We start from the raw sequence: 21,614 nt of genomic DNA, 5'->3' as shown, positions 1-21,614 counted from the left end.
TGAAGGTAGAAGTTCCAGAAACAAAAATGATTCAAAGGAAGCAAGGAAATGGAAGAGACCTGATCTGATTTCTTACGATACCCTGCAAGGGCTGGTGGTAACCAATGACCCATACCTGTATTCAGTGACCAGTGATCTGTACCTAGTGATCAGTGAATAATCAATTACGAGTCACTTACAGTCCATGGCACTCTAGATATGAGAAAACTTCCCTCAGAACTAGAGGAGCCAATATGACGTCTAACTTTCTTTGGGTTCCATGATCTTACTCCTTGTAGTATGGGATTCTTGCCCCTACCTCTTGGGAGAGGCGCAAGCAATCTCCATATTAGGGTTCAGTTCAACCTCTACCAGGGGTATTACTGTTGTGCTTCCCTGGCATCCTTGAGGGGGGTCACTTGGACATAGCAACAGAAGCTGACTTGCTTTTACACACTATCTTATCTAAGAGGGTTGATGCTTTTGTTCCTTGCTGAAGCATACATGATCCTCTGTTACTATGTCACAGGTAGTAATAGTGTTTCCCACCTGGAATATGCTATCACTCTCTGTTTTATTAGGGAAGACAGTGAATTCCAGTTAAGTCTTTTTTTTTGCTAAATTTGAGATCTAACTTATCCTGAAGGATGAGAAGAATGTGCTTCCTTCCTCATTCTATACAAGTGCGAACTTTCTGCGAGGTCCCAAATGTCATTCAACCACAGACAGCAAATGGGATGTCCATTCACCCATGTTCATTTTGTCCACAACATACAAGTGTCTCATGGCGCTTTGTTATGCCAACATGCCAACCATTTGAGACCTCTGTAAATGAAAGTTCTGAAGATGTGAAATGTTAATAGCATTAATAAAAATAAGAGATGCAATTTAATAACAATGAAGGTTGCATCAGCCTCATTACTTGTTACTCTACTGAAATTTATTGTAAAAAAAAATGTCAAGAGTTTATTTATTTTTATTCTGTTTATAAACACAATAGCAATGTTGTAAAACATTACTGAAACATTTTGGACACCTGGAATCTCTACTAAAAACCAACTATTTGACCATTTCATTTTGTGACCATGTTATCGCATTAATAACAATAATTACAACAATATCAGGACCCATGTCAAAATGTTGTATAAATTATAAATGCATAATTTATTCTAATTTTATGGGAGAACCCATAATAATGATTACATACTCCTACCACAATCGCCGACACTATTATATAAGGGGGGGGATTGTAGGTGGCTCATCATAAGATAATATGCTAATTAAAAAGCATCAATGTTATCTTATAAACAAAAATATTCTGACAATATTTTGATACAGACAGAGGATAATTGCACTCCAAAAGTATTATGACTCTCAAGCCCTCGTATTTAGCAAAATCATCACCTATACTCATTTACAATTCAAATCAAATTGTAAAAATAACACAGACCCTGATCTGCCATAGAATAATGCACCTGCTGAGTAGGGTCTATGCTGCTTGTTCTAATTATTACTGCTAACAAACCATACAGACCCAGAAATGACGATGCATTATGCAACTGCAGATCAGGGTCTGTGCAGCTGGCAGTTGGACTCATCTATTAGTGAATATATATGGGTGGCAGATATATTTTGTCTTTTCATAGTGTTTCTTTCCATATTCTGACTCAACGGTTGTCCAAACAAGAATGAGCATGCGCTATAGTGTAGGGTTGATGACTTCGGTCAGACTGGGTCTATGCACAAGGTGCACCATATACAAAGTAATTCCACTGCAGAAAAATAAAGCTTAATAATATTAACAGATAAATTATTACTAGCATTAAACTTGTTATTTATAGCATACTACCGTGACCATATCCCACAAATTTTAGAATAAAAAAGTGCTACCTTTTCTTTTAATTCTACCTGTATTTTCTTCATGAACAAATTAATGCATGTGGAAATGTTTTTCTTGTTTATGACTTAATTCTGATAACATAAGTATATATTTTTTAACCTTGAAAAGTCACTGCCCCCAAAATTGATGATAAAGCATTTCAATTTTTTATGTGTGCAGCAATGTTTGCAATAGGATCAACCATTTTGTTTTCAGAGAGGAAGGTCAACATACTATGTAACACAACTATCTGAGACTGTCCAGCCTACCAAAAGAGACAAACATTACAGATCTGTAGAAGAGATGAAGTACTAGATTTTAATCAATGTCTGATAATATCTGAGAAAAAATTCAACGTTTCACGAGTGAAATGTGCCGGGGTGCAAAAGATACAGATGTACCTTGAAAATATAATAGTCGGATGACCACAGTAAAGAGCTATACACTTGACAGCGGAATTCAAAGAAAAATATCAATGCCAAAACAAGCTGCTTTTTATGTTTCAGTAATTATGTATCTGTTTTTGCTGCAATACAAAGAAATGGGAATTTTATTGATTACAGTACATCACTGGAAAATATGCCACTTGTAGAAAAAAGAATGTGATAAATATTTCAACTTGCATTTTACATAATTAACCTACATTTTGCAAGAATGCAAGGGTTAAATTTTAGCCATGAAATGTCACATTCCACTTAACAGACTGACAGCCAATGGTCAAGCTATGTATTCATCCCCAAATCACTAGCTTGAGTGACGAAATCCCTACACTCCATCTCCAACTGACTTTAGGCAAGATGATAGATCACTCTGCCTACCAAATCACATGACATGACACCCTGATAACCTCACAGAAACATGAGGTATTTGGCAAATATATATGTTTCAGCTTAAGTGAAACATTTATTGAAAATGATTTGTATTATTCTTAAAAATTTCAAAGTTGCATAAATTATACTGCAGTAGACAATATTTATAGTTGTAGTTCAAGTTTGTGTAGTAATAGTCTGTGTTTTGTCAGTAAATAATAAAAATCAATTTTAAAGCTGCTCAAGAACTTAATCATGTACAAGGAAATTTGCTCCAAAATATGCTAATGTATTCAGTGTATAATCTTATCAGGGGCCCGAGTGGCTGAGTGGTCTAAAGCGCTCTCCATTACGGATCACTGCCATCTCACCTGTCTGCGTGGGTTCAAGTCTCGGATTCACCCAATGTGGGTATGTGAGAAAGCTTGCCAGTAGCTTCTTGTGGGGTGGTGGTTCTTTCCGGGGTTTTCCCGGGTTCTTCCTCCACCATTAATACTGGCCGTCATATATAGCCTATCGTGTGCTGAAAAATGGCATTAAACCCAACAACAACTACACATAATCTTATTCTTATTAATTTTATCTGGCTTGTGTTTATGCTGGCTTGGAAGTAAATGAATTAAATATTAATAACAAAATAATAAATAATTACTGTTAAAAAGGATACTGTTGTACATAATAATTTTAAAGTTCTACTATGGAATTTTGATCAATGATGTATGTTAATGTAAACATTTAAATGCATACTTAATATATGGGATGATAATTATCTGAAATCATTGTTTTTGTATTTCTTTATTATTACATTTTTGTATCTCCACCCCTCCTTCAGCCCAATGAGAAAGTAAAGAGTTGCTCAAGTGTCTGGAAGACTGAGACAATAAATCATTGTTTTTGGGACAATCCAACATTAAAGTGTAAATTTTCAAACTTTAAAATAATGCAGTCTGGGGTTCATTGCTTCCGGTACAAGAAAAACAATATACATCAAAGCATAAAAGTTGGTGGTGGGGGAGACAATATAGAAACATATTTTTAATTTCAATTCTTTTTTTTTTACCTTCAAGCCGTCGACAGGACATGCTTTTCTACATACACTTCTCCCTCGATAACTCGCATACAATTGGGTCTGCAAACATAGACCACACTATAAGCAAGGAGCAAGTTACAGAGGGACCTCCAAAAATTGAAAAACATCGCTTTGACATAGAGAAAACCGCAGGGGTGGGTGGGCAGAGTTAGGGAACTGGGCTGTTTATTGACTTAATCCTCATTTTACAATCACGTCGATAATAATTTTTAATAATGCACTTTTTCTAATGAAGTTGTTTGTTATTCTGTTTAAATAACATTTTCAAAATGTCCAACTTGTGAAAGATCATTCCAACTGGTTTCAACAGCCATCATGCGTAAGCAAAAAAATATGTGTATTACATCACTGCTTTTTGTTTTCTTGATGAGTCTGGTTCCCATAGTGGTGTTTAATATTATCCTGCCAAATCGAGAGTCCACAGAGCAGGAACCTAGACTAACTGTTGATACACCACCAAACAAGGTTCCTTTTTTTTAAAAAACATGCGACATTTATTTCGTGAGACAATCATCTACGTCGAAACTCAATCAGTACAATATTGATGTCGTGATTTCATTGGAAGTAATAATAAAACTTCTTATCATCCTTGAGAATATCTCAAGTGCCAGTTCAAGAATTCTCTGAAACTCGCCCACAGTGGTCCGTATCTGTGAAATCAAACTCTTTATTTTACAAAGTATTCATTTCGCTTGGCTGCCTTGTTATCCTTGATCACAGTTATGAAAGAGTTGGTTAATTTAAGGTAGTTTATGTTACAGACACAGTAACATTTATAAATGTTCGAGTGATCAAATGAAGTGAGTTCACACAACATATGACCAGGGCCACTTGATTTTAAGTTTGTAGGATTTTCATGCCTTTTAACTTTTCTTCTATTCCACCTCTTTTATTTGATTCAAAAGACATAACTAAAGTGGTAATACAAAGGAGACCAGCTTTTAATTCAGTGCAGCAATACAACATATACTTCCAGAAGTCAGTTATCAAAACTTGGTCGGCACTTAATTAGGTTTTCAGAGAAACGCTCACAGACATAGCTGTTACAGTAGACTCAGGGATCGTCCTGGGCTTCGCCAATGTCGCATATTGTGATTTTTTTTCCTTATTGGCGACAAAAATATCCCATCTGGCGATTTTTTTGGCGACAGACTTTTTGGTTATTTAATTTGTACATACAGTCATAGATTTGGACTGGATAAATTAAAAGGGAGAACAAAAGGAAGCCACAAACTTGACTAAGCAATGCATTGGAGTCAATCTGTTACACAAACAATCCTTTGTTCGTATTGACAACTCCATCTTTACAGTGCAGTGTTACATCATAATCTGCTTATGCTGACATCTGGGCTGAGTACTGTATGCTGTGATACAGTCAATCATGCTACCAAACTATACCTACAACAGACCGACTTCTAAAGACGCGAATAGAACAGATACAATTAATTGAATGGCTAAATCTTCTGTTGGTTTTTTTTTTTTTTTTTTTTGCATATACCAGTACAATAGTTTTGCTGAACCTTCATAGAAAACTGATAACCTTTGAAGTACTGACTACTGTGTATAAATACAAAGCAAATGGAAAAATCTCAATCACAATTATGTCTGTCGCCAGTGCAGCATTTTACTCATTGATCTTATCCTTTTGCCATCAATCCGTGTTACGGCTGCTGAGATTTAAACTTCGAAACAAGAAATAGCACCAAAAAAAAATAACAACCAGTTTTGCATAATTAATAATAATTATTTATTTCTCAAAATACAAGAGTGAAAGAATCTCTAAATTGGGTGTGAATTTATGCTTATATATACGGTCCAATATTGCCAGGTGTTGACTCGTGTAAGTTTCATTCATGGGAATGGAGATCCTATTTTGTTTGTCGAGAAAATTTATACAGCATTCAGTGATCATTCTTGGGATTTAGGAAGCAATTCACTACAAGCTTTGTGAAGCTAGCCATTGGGGGGGGGGGACTGCTGATAGACTACTGGTGTCACCTGTCAGTGCTGTGGACTGTGAACGTGGATTCAGTAAGATGAACCTCATAAAAACTGACATCAGAAATAAACTCTGCATCTCATCCCTCGAGAATTTCATGAGAATCAGCATGTACAGATGTGAAAAATTAGACTTTGAAACTGCATTCAACAAGTGGGCAGCCCTAAAATTGCGACGGATCTTCATGTAACACTTTGTAACATTTTGTTAATGCATGTTGTAATTAAAGAAACCCATCTTTTGTAATTTTCATTGCCTGTTACATTAATAGACTAAATTAACACTTGGAAAAATGTACACTACTTGTTCTGGCGACACTTTTTGAAAATTGGCGACAAAATATTGAGACTGGCGATTTTTTTGGTGACAGCTTTTTAAAAGCCAGGACCATTCCTGAGACTGATGCATTTTACATTTAATTACAAGAGGCCACATAGCATTTATAACAATTACACTTCAAAGGAACTAAAAGTAGAACTACAACACAAATTTCAATTGATAAAAAATTATTTAATTTGTATTTAGTTATTAAAGTACTGCCTCCACTTGGCGTAAGTGACATTTTCATTGCTAGAAATTTCCTAACATATTGTTAATTGCAGTGTACTAGGAATGTCGTTTGGAAAGAAAATGTAAAAATTGAATGACCTATTTTTAAATCTGATATTTCAAAGTGTTGATTAAAACTTCCAGGGCCTATCTACCATTTTCGATGATAAAAGGAGCGATACATCAAACTTTCCGTTACCAATTTTGATTGCGATTTTCTTCAAGTTCAACATATAGGGATCAATTTTTTGGATATTTTCTGGTTTAAAAGATGGGAGCCACGCCTGATCCCGTGTTATAAGCGGGTTTATGAGTTATCAGGGCGTGAGTTATCGAGGGAGTGGTGTACTTGTATGCGAACAAACATGTTGTAATTGTCATCAATTGTTTCCATATTCAGCTGATTGTACACGTGACCACACAAACGTCTTGATCCATCGAAGTTTTGTCAATGTTTCGGGAAAGGAATAAGTCTAATTCCTCCATTTAGACAATCTGGATATCAACAGTCAGAATTACAAAGGTCCCATTGACTTCTTTTTAGCCTTAACAATCGAGAACTCAACAAATCATTGCAAAAATAAATTGTAAATTCTTATCATAATCAATTCATTATTGCCACAAGCAGCTTACTGGAGGAAATTGGCAGACATAAGCAATGCCAGGAGGTCGTCTAATTTACACTCGCTGACTGGTTAATTTTTCAGCATGACTGACAAGTGGTGATATGTCAATTACTTTGTTTCAAAATTTGACCAACACAACTAGCTGAGCTATACAATTCATCCCCAAATTGCTACACACCTTGAGTGAGGAAACGCCTACACTCAATTTCCAGTTACTCTGCATGGAAATTTGGCCTACATGAATAGTCAAGCTATATGATTCATCCCCAAATTGCTACACACCATGAGCGAGGAAATGCCTACATTCCATTTCTAGTTACTCTGCATGGAAATTTGGCCTACACGAACGGTCAAGCTCAATGTTTCATCCTCAAATTGCTATGCACCATGAATGAGGAAATGCTTATACCCCATTTCCAGTTTCTTTGCACAGAAATTTGGCCTACATGACTGGTCAAATTTTAACATGATTCGTCCACAAACTGCTGTATACCAGGAGTGAGGAAAAAGACTACACTCTCATCAATTTTAGCTTGGACATTTTGGAAAATTCTTGTGAACAAATTACTGAAATTTGATTTATAGAAATTCTTGAGTACTCACTGAAATCTTTGACATGCAGAATCAACCTGGCTACAAATGCAAGGTACTCCTCCTAGAAAGAAATTAAAAGACTGCATCAATTTTAGACAAATTAAAGTCATACATAGCTTAATTTAGTGAATGATAATTTTATGAAGCTGTATATATGCTCATAAATCATGTACATCAAACCACAAGCATCAGTCCCGCAGTGTTCAAAACTCGGCTATAAATGCTGTACACAAGGGCTATAAATGCTGTACACAAGGGCTATAAATGTTGTACACAAGGGCTATAAATGCAGTACACAAAGAAGGGTCTATACAAAATGTGAACTGCAAGCCCCTCATGGAAGTTGAAGGCCCAATCATAAATATGAGAAACTAAAGATACCTAATTTCAATGAATCATCAATAAACACAAAAGAGATTTTAGCAAAAATTAGCTTCTGACAGGAGCTGCTTCATTTAAGATGTTTGCAGGGTCTCATACCAGAGACAAAACAAGTCAAGAAAAACAAAAAAAAAACAAAAACCATTTATTTGTTAATTTATGCTTTTGTGCATACACACTATGTTAGTTCAAATATAATTTTTAAATACAGGATTAGCCATGCATCAGCCACAAGAACAGATATCTGGCACATGAATGGGTTTTGTACCTTGACCTAAAGGCAAATCAATTCGAACATTGTAACCAAGATATGCTACTGTTTCATGCACTTTAAGTTCTTCAATCTGATTAAAACTGAGATCCACATGTAATAAATGATCAAATAGGTATCAATATTAAGTTCTGGTCTGCTGACCATATGATTCACCTACCACATTACAGCTTTCATAATTTCTGAAAGTGAAAGCATCATTTTGAATGTATGACTGATGACTCACTGTCACATAAAATGCCAGGTTTTATGTGTTATGCTACTAACAAGAGTCCCTTGAAGAGACTGACACTCTACTGACTGAAAAGAATTTCCAGACTTTCCTCTTTTTTTACTGCTGAGTGATGGTCTTGTTGGATGTAAGAACAGCACCACTTTTATTTTGGGCCAGCTAGACATCACAGTAACTCCATTAACGGTGAAACCCCCATGTTGATATGTTATTCCATTCAGGACTAATAGCAAAAACACAACTGTCATGCAGTACAGAAGGCTAATACTACAACAAAAGTAACAGCTAATCCAGAACTGAAAAAACCCACCTTTTTATGGTACATTTCATACTTAAATACATCAACATTTTCTTATATGTTACAACTTGTTTGGCTAATTTGAATGTTTTTATTCTGAATTTCACAAATATCTGGCTTCTACATTCATATCTGGATGGAAAAATCTCAGACAAAAGCATTCAGAATTTTAGCACCCCTGAAAATTGAACCAGTTCATCTACATAATAAGTGTCCAAATAAATTCTATTTTCAGACACAGGTCCCGGACATGTGGATTTAAAATAATTATTTGCCCTGATTATAAAATCCACTTGCCCAACAGGGCCATATTGTTTTTACTATTATTTTGACAAGATGTTAAAACTTATACTTTAAATTAAAAAATATATAAAAATGCTTTAACACTAATTTTTCTGTGTGTATTTACCTCTAAAAATAGTGTATTCATTAAAAGCAAAGTTTTCTCCAGGTTCTGATGTAAACCAGTACAAGTACATGTAGTATCCTTTACAGAATGCTGCAAAAATGTACACTTTCTTGATCAGATTTAAAAACAAAAATGAAGTCAAAGAGGCACTAATCCTTTTCATATCACTCAGTAAAAACAGTAGCTTCAAGTTCATAATTACTTCAGGTCATAAGATGATGGCTAGCAAAGATGATGGAGAATAGAAATAGTGCTATTCCCCATTCATCGGTCAGGTGCTCTGCTGTCTACACAAAGTTTATAGCTTTCGATACAAGTCAGCAGATGATCTTCATAAAGCAGAGGGAGCTACAAATGTAGCCCCAGCAGAGGGGTGAATATTAATAATTTACCAGTGTCCTTCAAGAACACTGATATAAAACTGACACATTTCCTTGGCACACTCAAGATTTTTTCAAGCAAATAAGATGACAAGCTCGAGGGGTAAGTCACATTAGAATATGGGGAAAAGCCCAGTCTATATTTAGAGAGGCCCCAGACATTAGGCTATCTGATCTTTTGTGAACTAAATAAAACAAATAAGCGTACAAAATTTACCAAATTTCATTTGTCTATTTCTCTTAATCATTCTTAGAAAGTTTTTGTAAAAATAAAAGTAAATGTCGAGAATTCTTAAAAATCAGCATACACACACCCTTAAAAAACTGCTAAAAGTTATCTGGATCAGATTACATGACACCTTCATGATGCTCTAAAATTTAAATCAATACAACTTTAGTCAGTTAACAGACAGAAAGTCACAAATACACAAAGGACAGAGAGTCACATGACAAAAAGGTCAAAAATACACATAGGACAGCAAGTCACATGACAAAATGTCATACATACACATAGGGCAGAAAGTCACATGACAAAAAGTCACAAATACACACAGGACATAAAGTCACACAACAAAAAGCAACAATTTGAATTATAGTAATAATGGACATCTAGAACAAAAAGTCACACAACATAACGCCACTTTCAATAATTAATAATATTAATTATTACAAGAAATGGATGGCTTCACAGGAAATGAGGAAATGTTTAGCAACTGAAGTTTTACGGATAAATTGTAAAACAAACATATATCAATGAGATCACTTAGTTTGATGATTTAAGGATTCTGTGAGACAGGAAAAGTAAGTTTTGAAGTTTTGATAAGCATATACAAGTACCATTTCAGTTTCAATCAACAGATAAACCAGTACTAACAATCACCTGAGTTTAGCAGTCACTTGGTCACAACAACCATGCTAATTTCTCCCTGGCAAATTTCCTTTATAAATGTCACATAACCGGTGGTCACCTGTCATCTGTAATCAGCAACCATGTGTTTCTCAACGAAGCAGTGGTTTCATCCTGCCTTCTGTGGACACTGAAGCATATCAGCTGTGACTGCTCCAAGTATGCAAAATTAAACTTCTTTTGTTTGATGAGCAAGGCATGGTATATATAAAGGTATATTACCTGAACCAATGTTTAAACATTTCATTTTCACTTGTACTTTGTTATCCAGTGAAACATGTTGACTTCGAAAGCAATGCAGTTTTTAACCTTAAGGAGAATAGGAGAGAGATATCCTTTATGGTTTAGTAATCCGAAAAGTCTCCTCTGACCCGTCAACCCCATTTTTGATATTTGGACATTTACGTTTGGGTGTAGGGTCTGAGTCCATTGCCTATCAAAAAATTGGAATTTGCCACCACCATATGCTGAGTAGCCACTTACCAGTGGGCCCTGCAAACTTAAACAATGTTGTCTTTAATCCACTTACTGACAAAGTGTTACTACAGCGCTTATGAAATTTGATCCCCTTACTCAACAGCTGTATTTCTAGTCACATGACTATACAAATCTCACAACCTACATGCCCATGTAGACATGTGATATCAACAATAAGACCCTTTCCAATGTTGTTATACCAAAATTCTAAAATACTAAATGAACATCACAAACTGTTTGTAACAAAAGGAAAGGACACATAATTATCAACAAACTTATTCCAAGGACAATGACCAGAAATCTGTCGCTGTCGCAGCAATTTGGAGAAACTCAGATTCATCAAGAATGGAGCTCGTGTCTACAATGGTTTTGTTGTAACACACGACTATCTCACTGACATGTATTCTCTGCCTTATGGATCTGGCTTTGTGGTGGTGAATTCCAACTTTCTGACAGGCAATTGACTCTGACCCTACACCACAATATAAATGGAAAAATATCAAAAATGGGATGAGAAAGGTCAGAAGAAACTCTGACTGACGTTTTAGGTGCTACTAACAATAACTTATTTTCATTCATTAATCTTCAAAGGTCCCCCCCCCAAAAAAAACTGTCTTTTGATCTTGGTGAGTTTCATGAAACCATTCCATGAAACCTACACAAGCGGTTAACCACTTCATAAATTGGTTTGAAACTAGCCTCCGAGAGCTCTGAACAACAGAACATTTATGCCCAGCATCCATTTTTCCTGATTTAAATTCCCAGTTGGGAAATCATTAAATATTTTTAAAAATGATTGTGCTCAAAATCATAATGGAATTTTGTAAAGAACACTACATGAATTATTTTTATATAATTCTGCAATTGAGTACATGTTACATGAATACCGTTGGCAAAACACCACGTAATCCACATGTCAACTACTCATTATCCAATTATAATTCTTATTACCTGCCCTTCAGCATGAATATTTCAAGAAACAAGCTTGACACACTGATGACTTTTGGTTTAGTAAATGTATTATGGTTTCTCATTGGTATGTTGAAATATTTTCACTTTTTTAGACTATGTAACAGAAGCTTCTGTTGGCTAACTTTAGCTCTAGGAATATGGCATTTAAATAATCAAACCAATTGCAATGGGGGACTTCAGTCAGTCACTTCCCTCCAATATAGAAAGGCAGTGCTTAAGTCAAGTAGGTCCTTTGCATTTCCTGTTTACTTCGTCCACATTCTACTGATATTCATGACCTCTATGAAAGAGTAAGTTACCAATATTATAGACATCTCCATTAAAAAGAATGGTCAAACTTATTAGTCACAGTGTGAATGTAGTGTTAAAACTTGTTCAAATGACTATAAATGTCGATATATTAGTTAGCTGTTTTCATGTTTTTTAGACTAGGATCATTAAATAAAACTTTTTGTGCTGTGTATTTTGTATTTTGGAATTTCAATGCACTTTTGTGTGCAAAGTGTTATAAATAACAGAACTATCAATTTATCTTCCTGTCTGCAGCATGTTCTATGTATACATGCATCATACAAACCAGAAATCACTTTAAATTATACTTACTGACATTGGTGATTTTTAACTAAATTCTTGTATTGTTCTGTATTGTTGATATTGAAATACACCCAATATAACACTGGTATTGAAATACACCCAGTACAATTTTTTATTTATTTATTATTATTATTAGTATTATTAATAATTATTTATTTCATTAAATAATAATAATAATTACATGTGTTAATGTTTATTTTTGCTGTTGTATTTTCTTCTTTTTACCACGATAAAAAGATATTATTATTAAAACAAAAATAAATAAACCTACCAATAAAGGTTACAGTTCTTAAAAGCTGCACAACCATTCCTTATGGCATGTATCCACACATTCAGATGTTCTTTATTTTAGGAAAGATATACTCACCCTTCTGCAAACAATTTGGCACAACACACGTCATTTCAGGCATGAATTAATACATTTTGTTATTCAAATGTCAACAACAGATCCATGAGGTGAAATAAAATCAAAAGCATTCTGGACAATGAATCAATAGGGAAGACATTGTTGTTGCAGACAACACTGGTTTGTGTAGTACTGGATAAACAAAATTCCCACATGGAAATTTAACAGTTCCCTGTGAATTTTGAAACAGAATTAACAGTCTGATCAATGATGCCATGTACTGTATTCATGTAAACTGAGATAAACATAAAATATGGGTAAATTTTTTATCAGGGGTGGCACACTATTAGACCATCAAAAGAGGTTTCTGAAGATTCCTAGCTTGTCCCTTAACTTTGACCAATTTTTGCTAAAATGTATGGATTTTCCTAGATGGAAACAAACCTATTCTTGCTGCCAACCTTTTCCAGTTTTCTTGGTAGCAAAGGAACCATGTATGTAACAATTTTCATTAATGGAAAATAAACAACACCCAAAATATGAATACGATTTCATGCAATTATCTGAAGCATGAGATACATGCCACAAAGACCCCTGTTTGCAATAAGGATTCAGAGCTTGTCACAATGCATTCAATGACAAACTTTCATGATTCTTGGTAGGAAAGCTTGCATATTACGTGTCAAAACTCGTGTGTTCAAGTGGTCATGAGCTAAACACAAAAAATGTACCAAACCAATAAAAGATACAATATAGATCACATTGAGCTACTTATGTTCTAAGGGTGTGGCAGTAATAAAGGTATTTCTCACCCATGCGACAGAGAAATCTAGTTGTTTTGCTAACCTTACTTTTCTTATCTCAGTCTAGTCATCTCAGTCAAGGTGTCCACGTGCTCAGAACTACTTTTTTTAAAAAGAAACCCTTGTTGTCTTCTGCTGAACCTGATGCAGTTGTTCTAAAATCAAACAACAACAACAAATATATAACAAAAACATAGTAACTTAATGTCAATCCATCTCTGAGAACACACCATACAAAAACATTTTGAGAGAGACAAAGACACACGCATACGATGTCGAGCTTTTTCATATTATGCTAGTTTGTTCCACACAGCATGGTCAATTTTGTCCCATATGCAGGACAAGCTCAGTACATTTTCAGGTCACCGTCATTAAATGTTGCGAAAGCTATCTAACTAGTCTTAAATATTTCTTGTGAAACAAATTATATACTGTTAGCTACATTTAATGACGCTGACCTGAAAATTGACTGTGCTACAGATAGGATAAAATTCTTGATGCTGTGTGAAATGAACTATGACAGAAAACACTGATCCATGCACACAGACTATAGACCTATACACTTCATAGCCTCCCAACTCGCTTAACACCTAAGGAAAACTTAGTAACAGCCAGAAATGTGTTATGTCAAACATGCTTTATTCTAATTTTGTTAAGAATCTCCATTGTGCCCAGTTGAATAAAAAATAATACCTACAATATTTAAGGACAAATAATACAGTTACCAGCCAGAAGGAATCCATCAACATATTAGTCCATAAGCAAATTTCACTGTAGTACTTGCCATATTTCCAAGACAAAAAAATAAATTTTCAAAGAGTTCATGAACTTTGAAGTTTAGCACATGGTTATCCACTGGGGTCTGTATTTGGAGGTCTTTTAAACACAGGGGTAATTTTACAATCAATATTAAGTACAACACAAGAATGTCACAAACAGTTTCACCTCTTCCAAAGAAAAGGAGAGCTATATATGATAGTGACAAAGATCACTAACCCATGAATAATCTAATGCAACATGTTACTCTTCGTCACAGCTTGTACTAAGTAACTATAACTACAGTAGAGCTGAGTACTCAGTATCATTTCATTATTTACAATATAACTTTTCAAAATTGGAACTGATGAAAATAAAAGTTTCTTGTAATTAATATTAATATTAATTATTTATTGCCAATTTCATATAACATCCATATATTAAATGTGATATTACCTCATTACTACATTAGTAGTCTATGCGATGTTTTATGTTGTTATTTTTTCTTTGCTCATGCATAGAAACTGTGTACTTAGGATGCAATGGTCACACCACAGTCCTCATTAACATATTTGTATTAACTCATTCGGCCCCAGAGGTTTTTGTCATTTTTGCCTGAAATGTGCGTAGGAAAGACATTTGGAGGGCTATTTCTGAATACATCGTAATACAGCGGTTTTCAACAGATTTTCCATGAGAATAATGACTAGTTGTATGAGAAACATCATTTTCCATTGGTTATTTTGCTTGTGCATGAGCAGAAGGGTAAAAGTTTAAAAGTTGGAGTTCTTTTTTTTTCTTTTTTTTTGCTTAATGGACCCATCATTTTCGTATGGAGACCGCAATTTATTCCAAATGCCCACCTTATCCTAGTTTTTGCAAAGGTTCACCTGTCTATGTGCAGTTAAGACTGGTATGCCTAAGATCTGCAGCCAAAAGGTCTAAAATCCGGACCCAAAATCACATTCTGATCTCGAGCGAATTTTGGGTGAAAAACAAAACGGGTCCAAAAAATGAGGTTTTTCTCTCTGTATTTTGTAGTGCAACTAGAACTTCCAGATTATTTGACATCATTTTAGAGCTATATCTGTCTGCTTTTTTTTAATACCACCCACGTTGGTGTATCTTAAATAGCCTTGATGCTGCAGAGCTTTGAAGTAGGGTACAGCCTCATCACGCCTACAGACGGGATTGGGGCCGAATCGGTTAATGAGCCACAAGTAAACATTGCACATCTTTTTACTTTAAAGGAAAATATTGAGTACGAAAAATATTCTATGTTGGGGATTGGACTGAGACAAGGAAATCCCAGTCGCAGGGTTACATTATACATCTCCCCACTAGGCAATCCTCGTGGGAAGACATATAATGTAACCCCTTGACTGGGATTTCTTTGTCTCGGTACAAACCCCAACACTGATTCTATATATAATCATTAAAATCATCATCATCAATTTCACAATTCTAGCAGGAACAATGTACAAGGAATGAACACAAAATTTAACCCGTCAGTTAAGTGTGAAATAATGGCCATAATGATCGACTACTCAAACAATATTCCAGTTTGTTGAACTCACTAGAAATTTATGTTGCAAAAGAATTTCATATCCTTTAAAATGTAACAGGACTTTAATTTGATGCTACATAAACCAAGCTTCATATAGGTTGGAAGTTCTTTCCAAGATTTTCATGGGTTCTATCTTCAACAAATATAGTGGCTGATAACACTGGACAACAAATTTTTACAAAAGTCATGTTACTGAAATAAAATTAGTCAATTCTTATCAATTTTTATGTGCTGAACACGAATATGACAGTCAAATTGCAAAATTGGCTCTAGTTTTTTTGTAATCTGCAAGAAATTAATGTTTACATAACGAAATGCATTCCAATAGTAAAAAGTCAACTGTAATAGCCTACCTATAAAAAATCAAGTCATTGACTACATCTTAGATTTCTTCGCCTGTCTCTTGTACAGCTGTTCGGGAGCATCTCTGAGGAGTGTCCAGCAGTAGTCAGCCAGCATTGTAGTGGACCATTTTCCCTGGTATCTTTGTTCCATTGTTGCGATATCTTGATGAAAACGTTCGCCGTGTTCATCACTAACAATACCACAGTTGCTAGGAAAGAAATCCAAATGGGAATGAAGGAAGTGAATCTTTAGAGACATATTGCAGCCAAGTTTCTTATACTTCATCAACATGTCTTCTACTAGTTCCTTATAGTTTTCTGCCCTAACATTTCCGAGGAAGTTTGTAGAAACCAGGCGAAAAGCATTCCATGCTTGTTTCGCGTCACCTTCCAGCAAGTTGTTGAACCGGTCATCTTTGAAAAGCTCTCGAATCTGAGGACCCACAAAAACTCCCTCTTTAATCTTTGCTTCGCTGAGTCGAGGGAATTTTTCATGCAGGTATCGGAATGCTGGCAAAGTCCGGTCAATGGCTTTCACGAAGTTCTTCATCAAACCTAGTTTGATGTGAAGGGGTGGTAGCAAGATTTTCTGAGCCTCAACCAGAGCTGGGTGTTGGATATTCTTCTCTCCAATGGCTACATTCTGCCTGTGAGTCCATTCCTTCCTCATGTAGTGCATTCCCCTTGCTCGGCTATCCCACTCGCATAAGAAACACATGTATTTTGTATATCCTTGCTGCAGTCCCATTAAAAGGGCAACTACCTTCAAATCACCACAGAGGTGCCAGCTGTACTTGTTATACTCAATGGAATTCAGTAGCTGCCTTAAGTTATCGTATGTCTCTTTCATGTGGACAGCATACGCTACTGGAATAGATGGAAGAATGTTTCCATTGTGCAAAAGCACAGCCTTGAGACTCAGTTTCGAAGAGTCCACAAATAGTCTCCATTCTTGTGGGTCATGAGTGATTTTTAAAGCATTCATGAGGCCCTCAATATCGGAACAGAATATCAGATTACTTTCCTTTCTGAAGAAAGGCTCCAATTGCTGGTGGCGCTTTCGATATGCAGTAATTGTGACATCTTCTTCTAGAAGATTCCATTGTTGGAGTCTTGATCCTAGCAATTCTGCCTTGTTCTTTGATAAGTCCAAATCACGAATCAGGTCATTTAGTTCTTCCTGTGTTATTCTGTGTGGGGTTGATGATGCACCACAGTGAAAATCTGGATCACTGCATGCTGATGGACCAGGAGAAGAACAGGTCGACTCACCTTTGTCTTCGTCAGATGAATCAAGAGAATATTCTGCTGGAGGTTCTGGAATAGGAAGTCCCTCACCATGTGGAACTGGTCTCAATGCAGACGGAATGTTTGGGTAGACTATTCTCGACTTCTTTCGCTTCGTTATTCCGCCGGAAAGAGGAGGAACCAAGCAGAAGTAACAGTCATTTAGGTGGTTGCTTGGCTCTCTCCACACCATTGGGACTGCAAACGGCATTGATGACCTTTTGCAATTCAACCACTGTGAAAGCTGTGTTGTACATGTAGCACAGCATATATGCAGAGCCCAAGGCTTGTCTTGGTCACCAACCTTGCATCCGAAGTAAAGATGATATGCCTTCTTCACTTGAGAATTGATACTTTTCTTCTGGTTGGCAAATGTCACTTCCCCACAAATACAGCAAAAATTGTCCGCGGTATTAACACACTTTCGAGGCATTACTGTTCTTTATTGTACGTAAATGGATAAAATAATAAGTTTTATGTAACAGTAGCTTGAACTGTCTCGCACAACGTCTAAAATATTTTAAATGCTGAACCTATCTGATTGGGCTTTATATAGTACACTGCTTACGTCAGCTTCAGCAGCCGCCTGGCATTAGTATAATAGGCCTACACATGTATAGTACACTGCTGACGTCAACTTACTTCAGCAGCCGCATGGCATTAGTATTGCATTGCATCAGAAAATGATGCAATCAACTGTGGATGATGTGAGCATGATGGTATTATGCAATGTTACATCATTATTCCGGATGTTGCTGCAGTCCTACTGGAGAAATTTACACAGTGAAACATAGAAAATGAGGTATATGAATATCTTCAAAACGAGAGCCAATACAAATTTTTCACGGTTATATTCGTGTTCGGCACACCAAAATACTACAGATTAGGGCCTTTTCAAGTCAGTAATGATTTCACTGTTGACCAGTGTAATGTATACCCTATCATGTGCTGATAAATGGCATCAAAGCCATAACAACAACAATGTAAGTCAAGGCATCACATGAAGCACCTTCATTCCAATAACACCTGTATATTACAAACCAAATTATATTATAATGCATTCACATTTTATACTGTGTTAAACGAATAAACATATAAATTCGCTGGATATAGATTCAAAGTGTATACTACTACTACTAAAAACAAGACAACTACAAAACAAGAAAAAATGTATATATCTACTGTTGGTTACAGTATATACAAACCCTTAAAATATTAATTGTTTAATTGGCAATAAATATACATCTTAAAATAAACTGCAAAAAAAATTACACAAGTGATGAGAGATAGCTTAGAAACCTGAACCTATGCATTAAACATTCCTCCCAATACTTGTCATCCAAACAATATTCCCATTTCTAGAGACGGAGTCTCAAAACTCATTGTTGAAATCATCTGTGTGAATGTGTATGTGTACATGTGAGATGCCTACTAATTTATTACACTGTTTATATTTGTATACATCTTAGAAGGACTCAAGCTGCATTGGTCCTAATATGTAACAAAGTTATCTTCATTAAATAAATTATTTATTATTATTATTATTATTATTAATATTATTAACTACTTTATTAGAATAAAATCAAGTCCTGAATATTCATCACACATGATGCCTAATCACAGACATTATTTGCATACAGTACAAAGTAGCTTCTTCTATCCCAAATGTCTTTTAATTTTTCTGATGGTAAAAAGTACATGAATTCATTTATAACAATACCCATCTTTCAGAACTTACAATGTACAGTAGTTATTCTATTCAGTATAGGGGCCCCAAGTGGCTGAGTGGTCTAAAGCGCTCTCCGTTACGGATCACTACCAACTCACCTCTGTCTGCATAGGTTCAAGTCTAGGATACGGCTAACGTGGGTATGTGAGAAAGCTCGCCAGTAGCTTCTCGTGGGTCGGTGGTTCTTCCCGAGGTTTTCCCAGGTTCTTCCTCCACTATTAATACTGGCCACCATGCATAGCCTATCATGTGCTGAAATATGGCGTTAAACCCCATAACAACAACAACTATTCAGTATGCTTCAAAAGATGTTGGCTCTCTTGCAAGATTATTATGAACATGGATACTTTCACATCAGTTGACTTTGCAAGCAAGCTACCGTGGAAAAGGATGAATTAAAAGACAACATATCAGACTGATGCCTTCACTAAGGAAACTTTAATTACATAGATTCAAAAGTATCTTTCATTTTTATGTAAGAGTAGTGATCATAAGGGTCTATTTTTCTGGCATCAATGCTTGACAAATCCTTTGAGTGGGTTGAGACCCTCTAGTGATACAGGTTTGGGTTTCAACAACTCAATGCTCAAAACATGTGATAGCCCTACACCTGGTTTTCAATATTTACATTCTCCTAAAATAAAAAGTTGTCTCCTCTGATTTTAGATCAGGCCTGTCCTGTATTCTAAGTGAGATACCCATCAGGCTTGTTGAATAATTAAATTTGACTGAGAAAAAATCACACTTGCATTACCTTCAAACCCTTATGAACCCTACTGAAATTTATATTTGAACGGTAGCTATTGAAACGTTGTGACAACATTAAACAAGGGGAAACTTTATCAATGTGGAAACTGGAGTCCAGGCTTGTGGAATTTCAGTCAAGGCTTGTGAGTTTATTTAAGTCATCAGCCTGGGGCCTGTGTCTAGAAACAAATTCTTTGAGCACTGACCCCTCCTTTGTAACTGGAAAATTTTGATTCTAAAGAAAAATGTATGATCCCTATATTTTCTACTTCAATCAATGGGATAAAAACACTATATGTTCTGACAGTCTCTGTCAGAACATTTTACTAATGTCCTGTACTTAAAGGTATGAGTGTGTATCATGATACATTACTGCCAGAAAACATGTGTCTACTGATGTTTGTCTGATATCAAACCAGTACTACTGTATTCAAAGCTGTCCCGTTACAGCATACGTTTTCAATATTTACATTCTCCTAAAATAATTTTTGGAAACAGAAAAAACAAAAATGAAATATTAATAAATTCTTCAAGAAAAGATCAACAGTTTGTCCAGAAAAACAAACTATGGTTACAGGGATTTTATTGGTGGTTCAGGTTGCCAATAGAGTTTAAACCCATTATTTGAGAAGTTTACGAACCTGTTTATCTTCAAAGATATCAATTACTAACTTGCTCAAGTCATGTCCATAATTTTAGCCACCTGTCCACTCAAAGCTATAACATCAATAATTCTGAAGAACACCACTATGTATGAATGTGGCAACTTGCACACTCAATCTAATCAGCTGACACCACACCCACTCCATCTCCACTCCTCTACCAACCACGCAGTGCACGAATTAGCAGATGCTGGGTCACACATCTTCATGCATTCTGTCATATCTAACAAGACCATCTCATCTGTTATCCAGAGTGATTGTAGGTCCATCTGCATTATTTTACTTAACAGCAGTGTATCATAACATCATACTCATGGGCTTGAATTCACTCACAATTATGCAGATGCATCAATTTAGTCCAATATAACAAGTCAAGTGTTTCAGTGATAAAATTTAAGAGTCTAATAAATAAGCAAACTTCTGGCAAACAGCATCTGTGCAGAAAAAGGCTTTGTCTGTAAAACTGATACATTTAGCCATAATCTATACTTCTGTGAAATTTTTTATATAGAAACTATAGTGAAATCATAACATTAAACATACTTGGGTTTGTTACAAAACTTTTGGTGAATAAACTGATTTCTTCTCAAGTTTGAATAATTCCAATGTTAGGGAGGTTCCTACTTGAACACCTCTGTAGAAACCTAACAAAGTCCCTGTTGTTAAATGGCCTGTTTCATCTCTTTGAAAATAATTATGTTTTATGAAAAAGGAATAGTGCTTGCTAATGTAAAATTAAATAACAGTGAAGTGACCATAAAATACTGTTCTTTCATGACAAAGATTTTTTATAACAAGTTTCAAATGTCTAAGTGAAGTTATAAAATGTGTTCTACAGAACCATATATCTCACCTGCATTCATTTGCCTGTCATAATAACAACTGAAATGGGGCTTTCATAAACTGGTCACAAAAACTTTAACATCA

General features: G+C 35.4%; 1 protein-coding gene across 2 annotated transcripts in view; it reads right to left on the bottom strand.

Annotated features, from left to right (window-relative positions):
• LOC149777121 (mediator of RNA polymerase II transcription subunit 15-like) overlaps positions 1 to 21,614 on the bottom strand; it is a 169,177-nt gene that overhangs the window by 139,401 nt on the left and 8,162 nt on the right. For both annotated transcript variants that reach the window (XM_089941796.1, XM_089941797.1), the window contains exon 3: positions 7,535 to 7,586. In XM_089941796.1, the coding sequence (XP_089797922.1) occupies positions 7,535 to 7,586 (52 nt within the window). The remainder of the gene's footprint in view (positions 1 to 7,534; positions 7,587 to 21,614) is intronic.

The sequence above is a fragment of the Sinohyriopsis cumingii genome, chromosome 18 (assembly GCF_028554795.1).
Source record: "Sinohyriopsis cumingii isolate HCF-2022 chromosome 18, ASM2855479v2, whole genome shotgun sequence".
In the NCBI taxonomy this organism is placed as follows: Eukaryota; Metazoa; Mollusca; class Bivalvia; order Unionida; family Unionidae; genus Sinohyriopsis; species Sinohyriopsis cumingii.
This window is presented reverse-complemented; position numbering and strand designations above follow the sequence as displayed.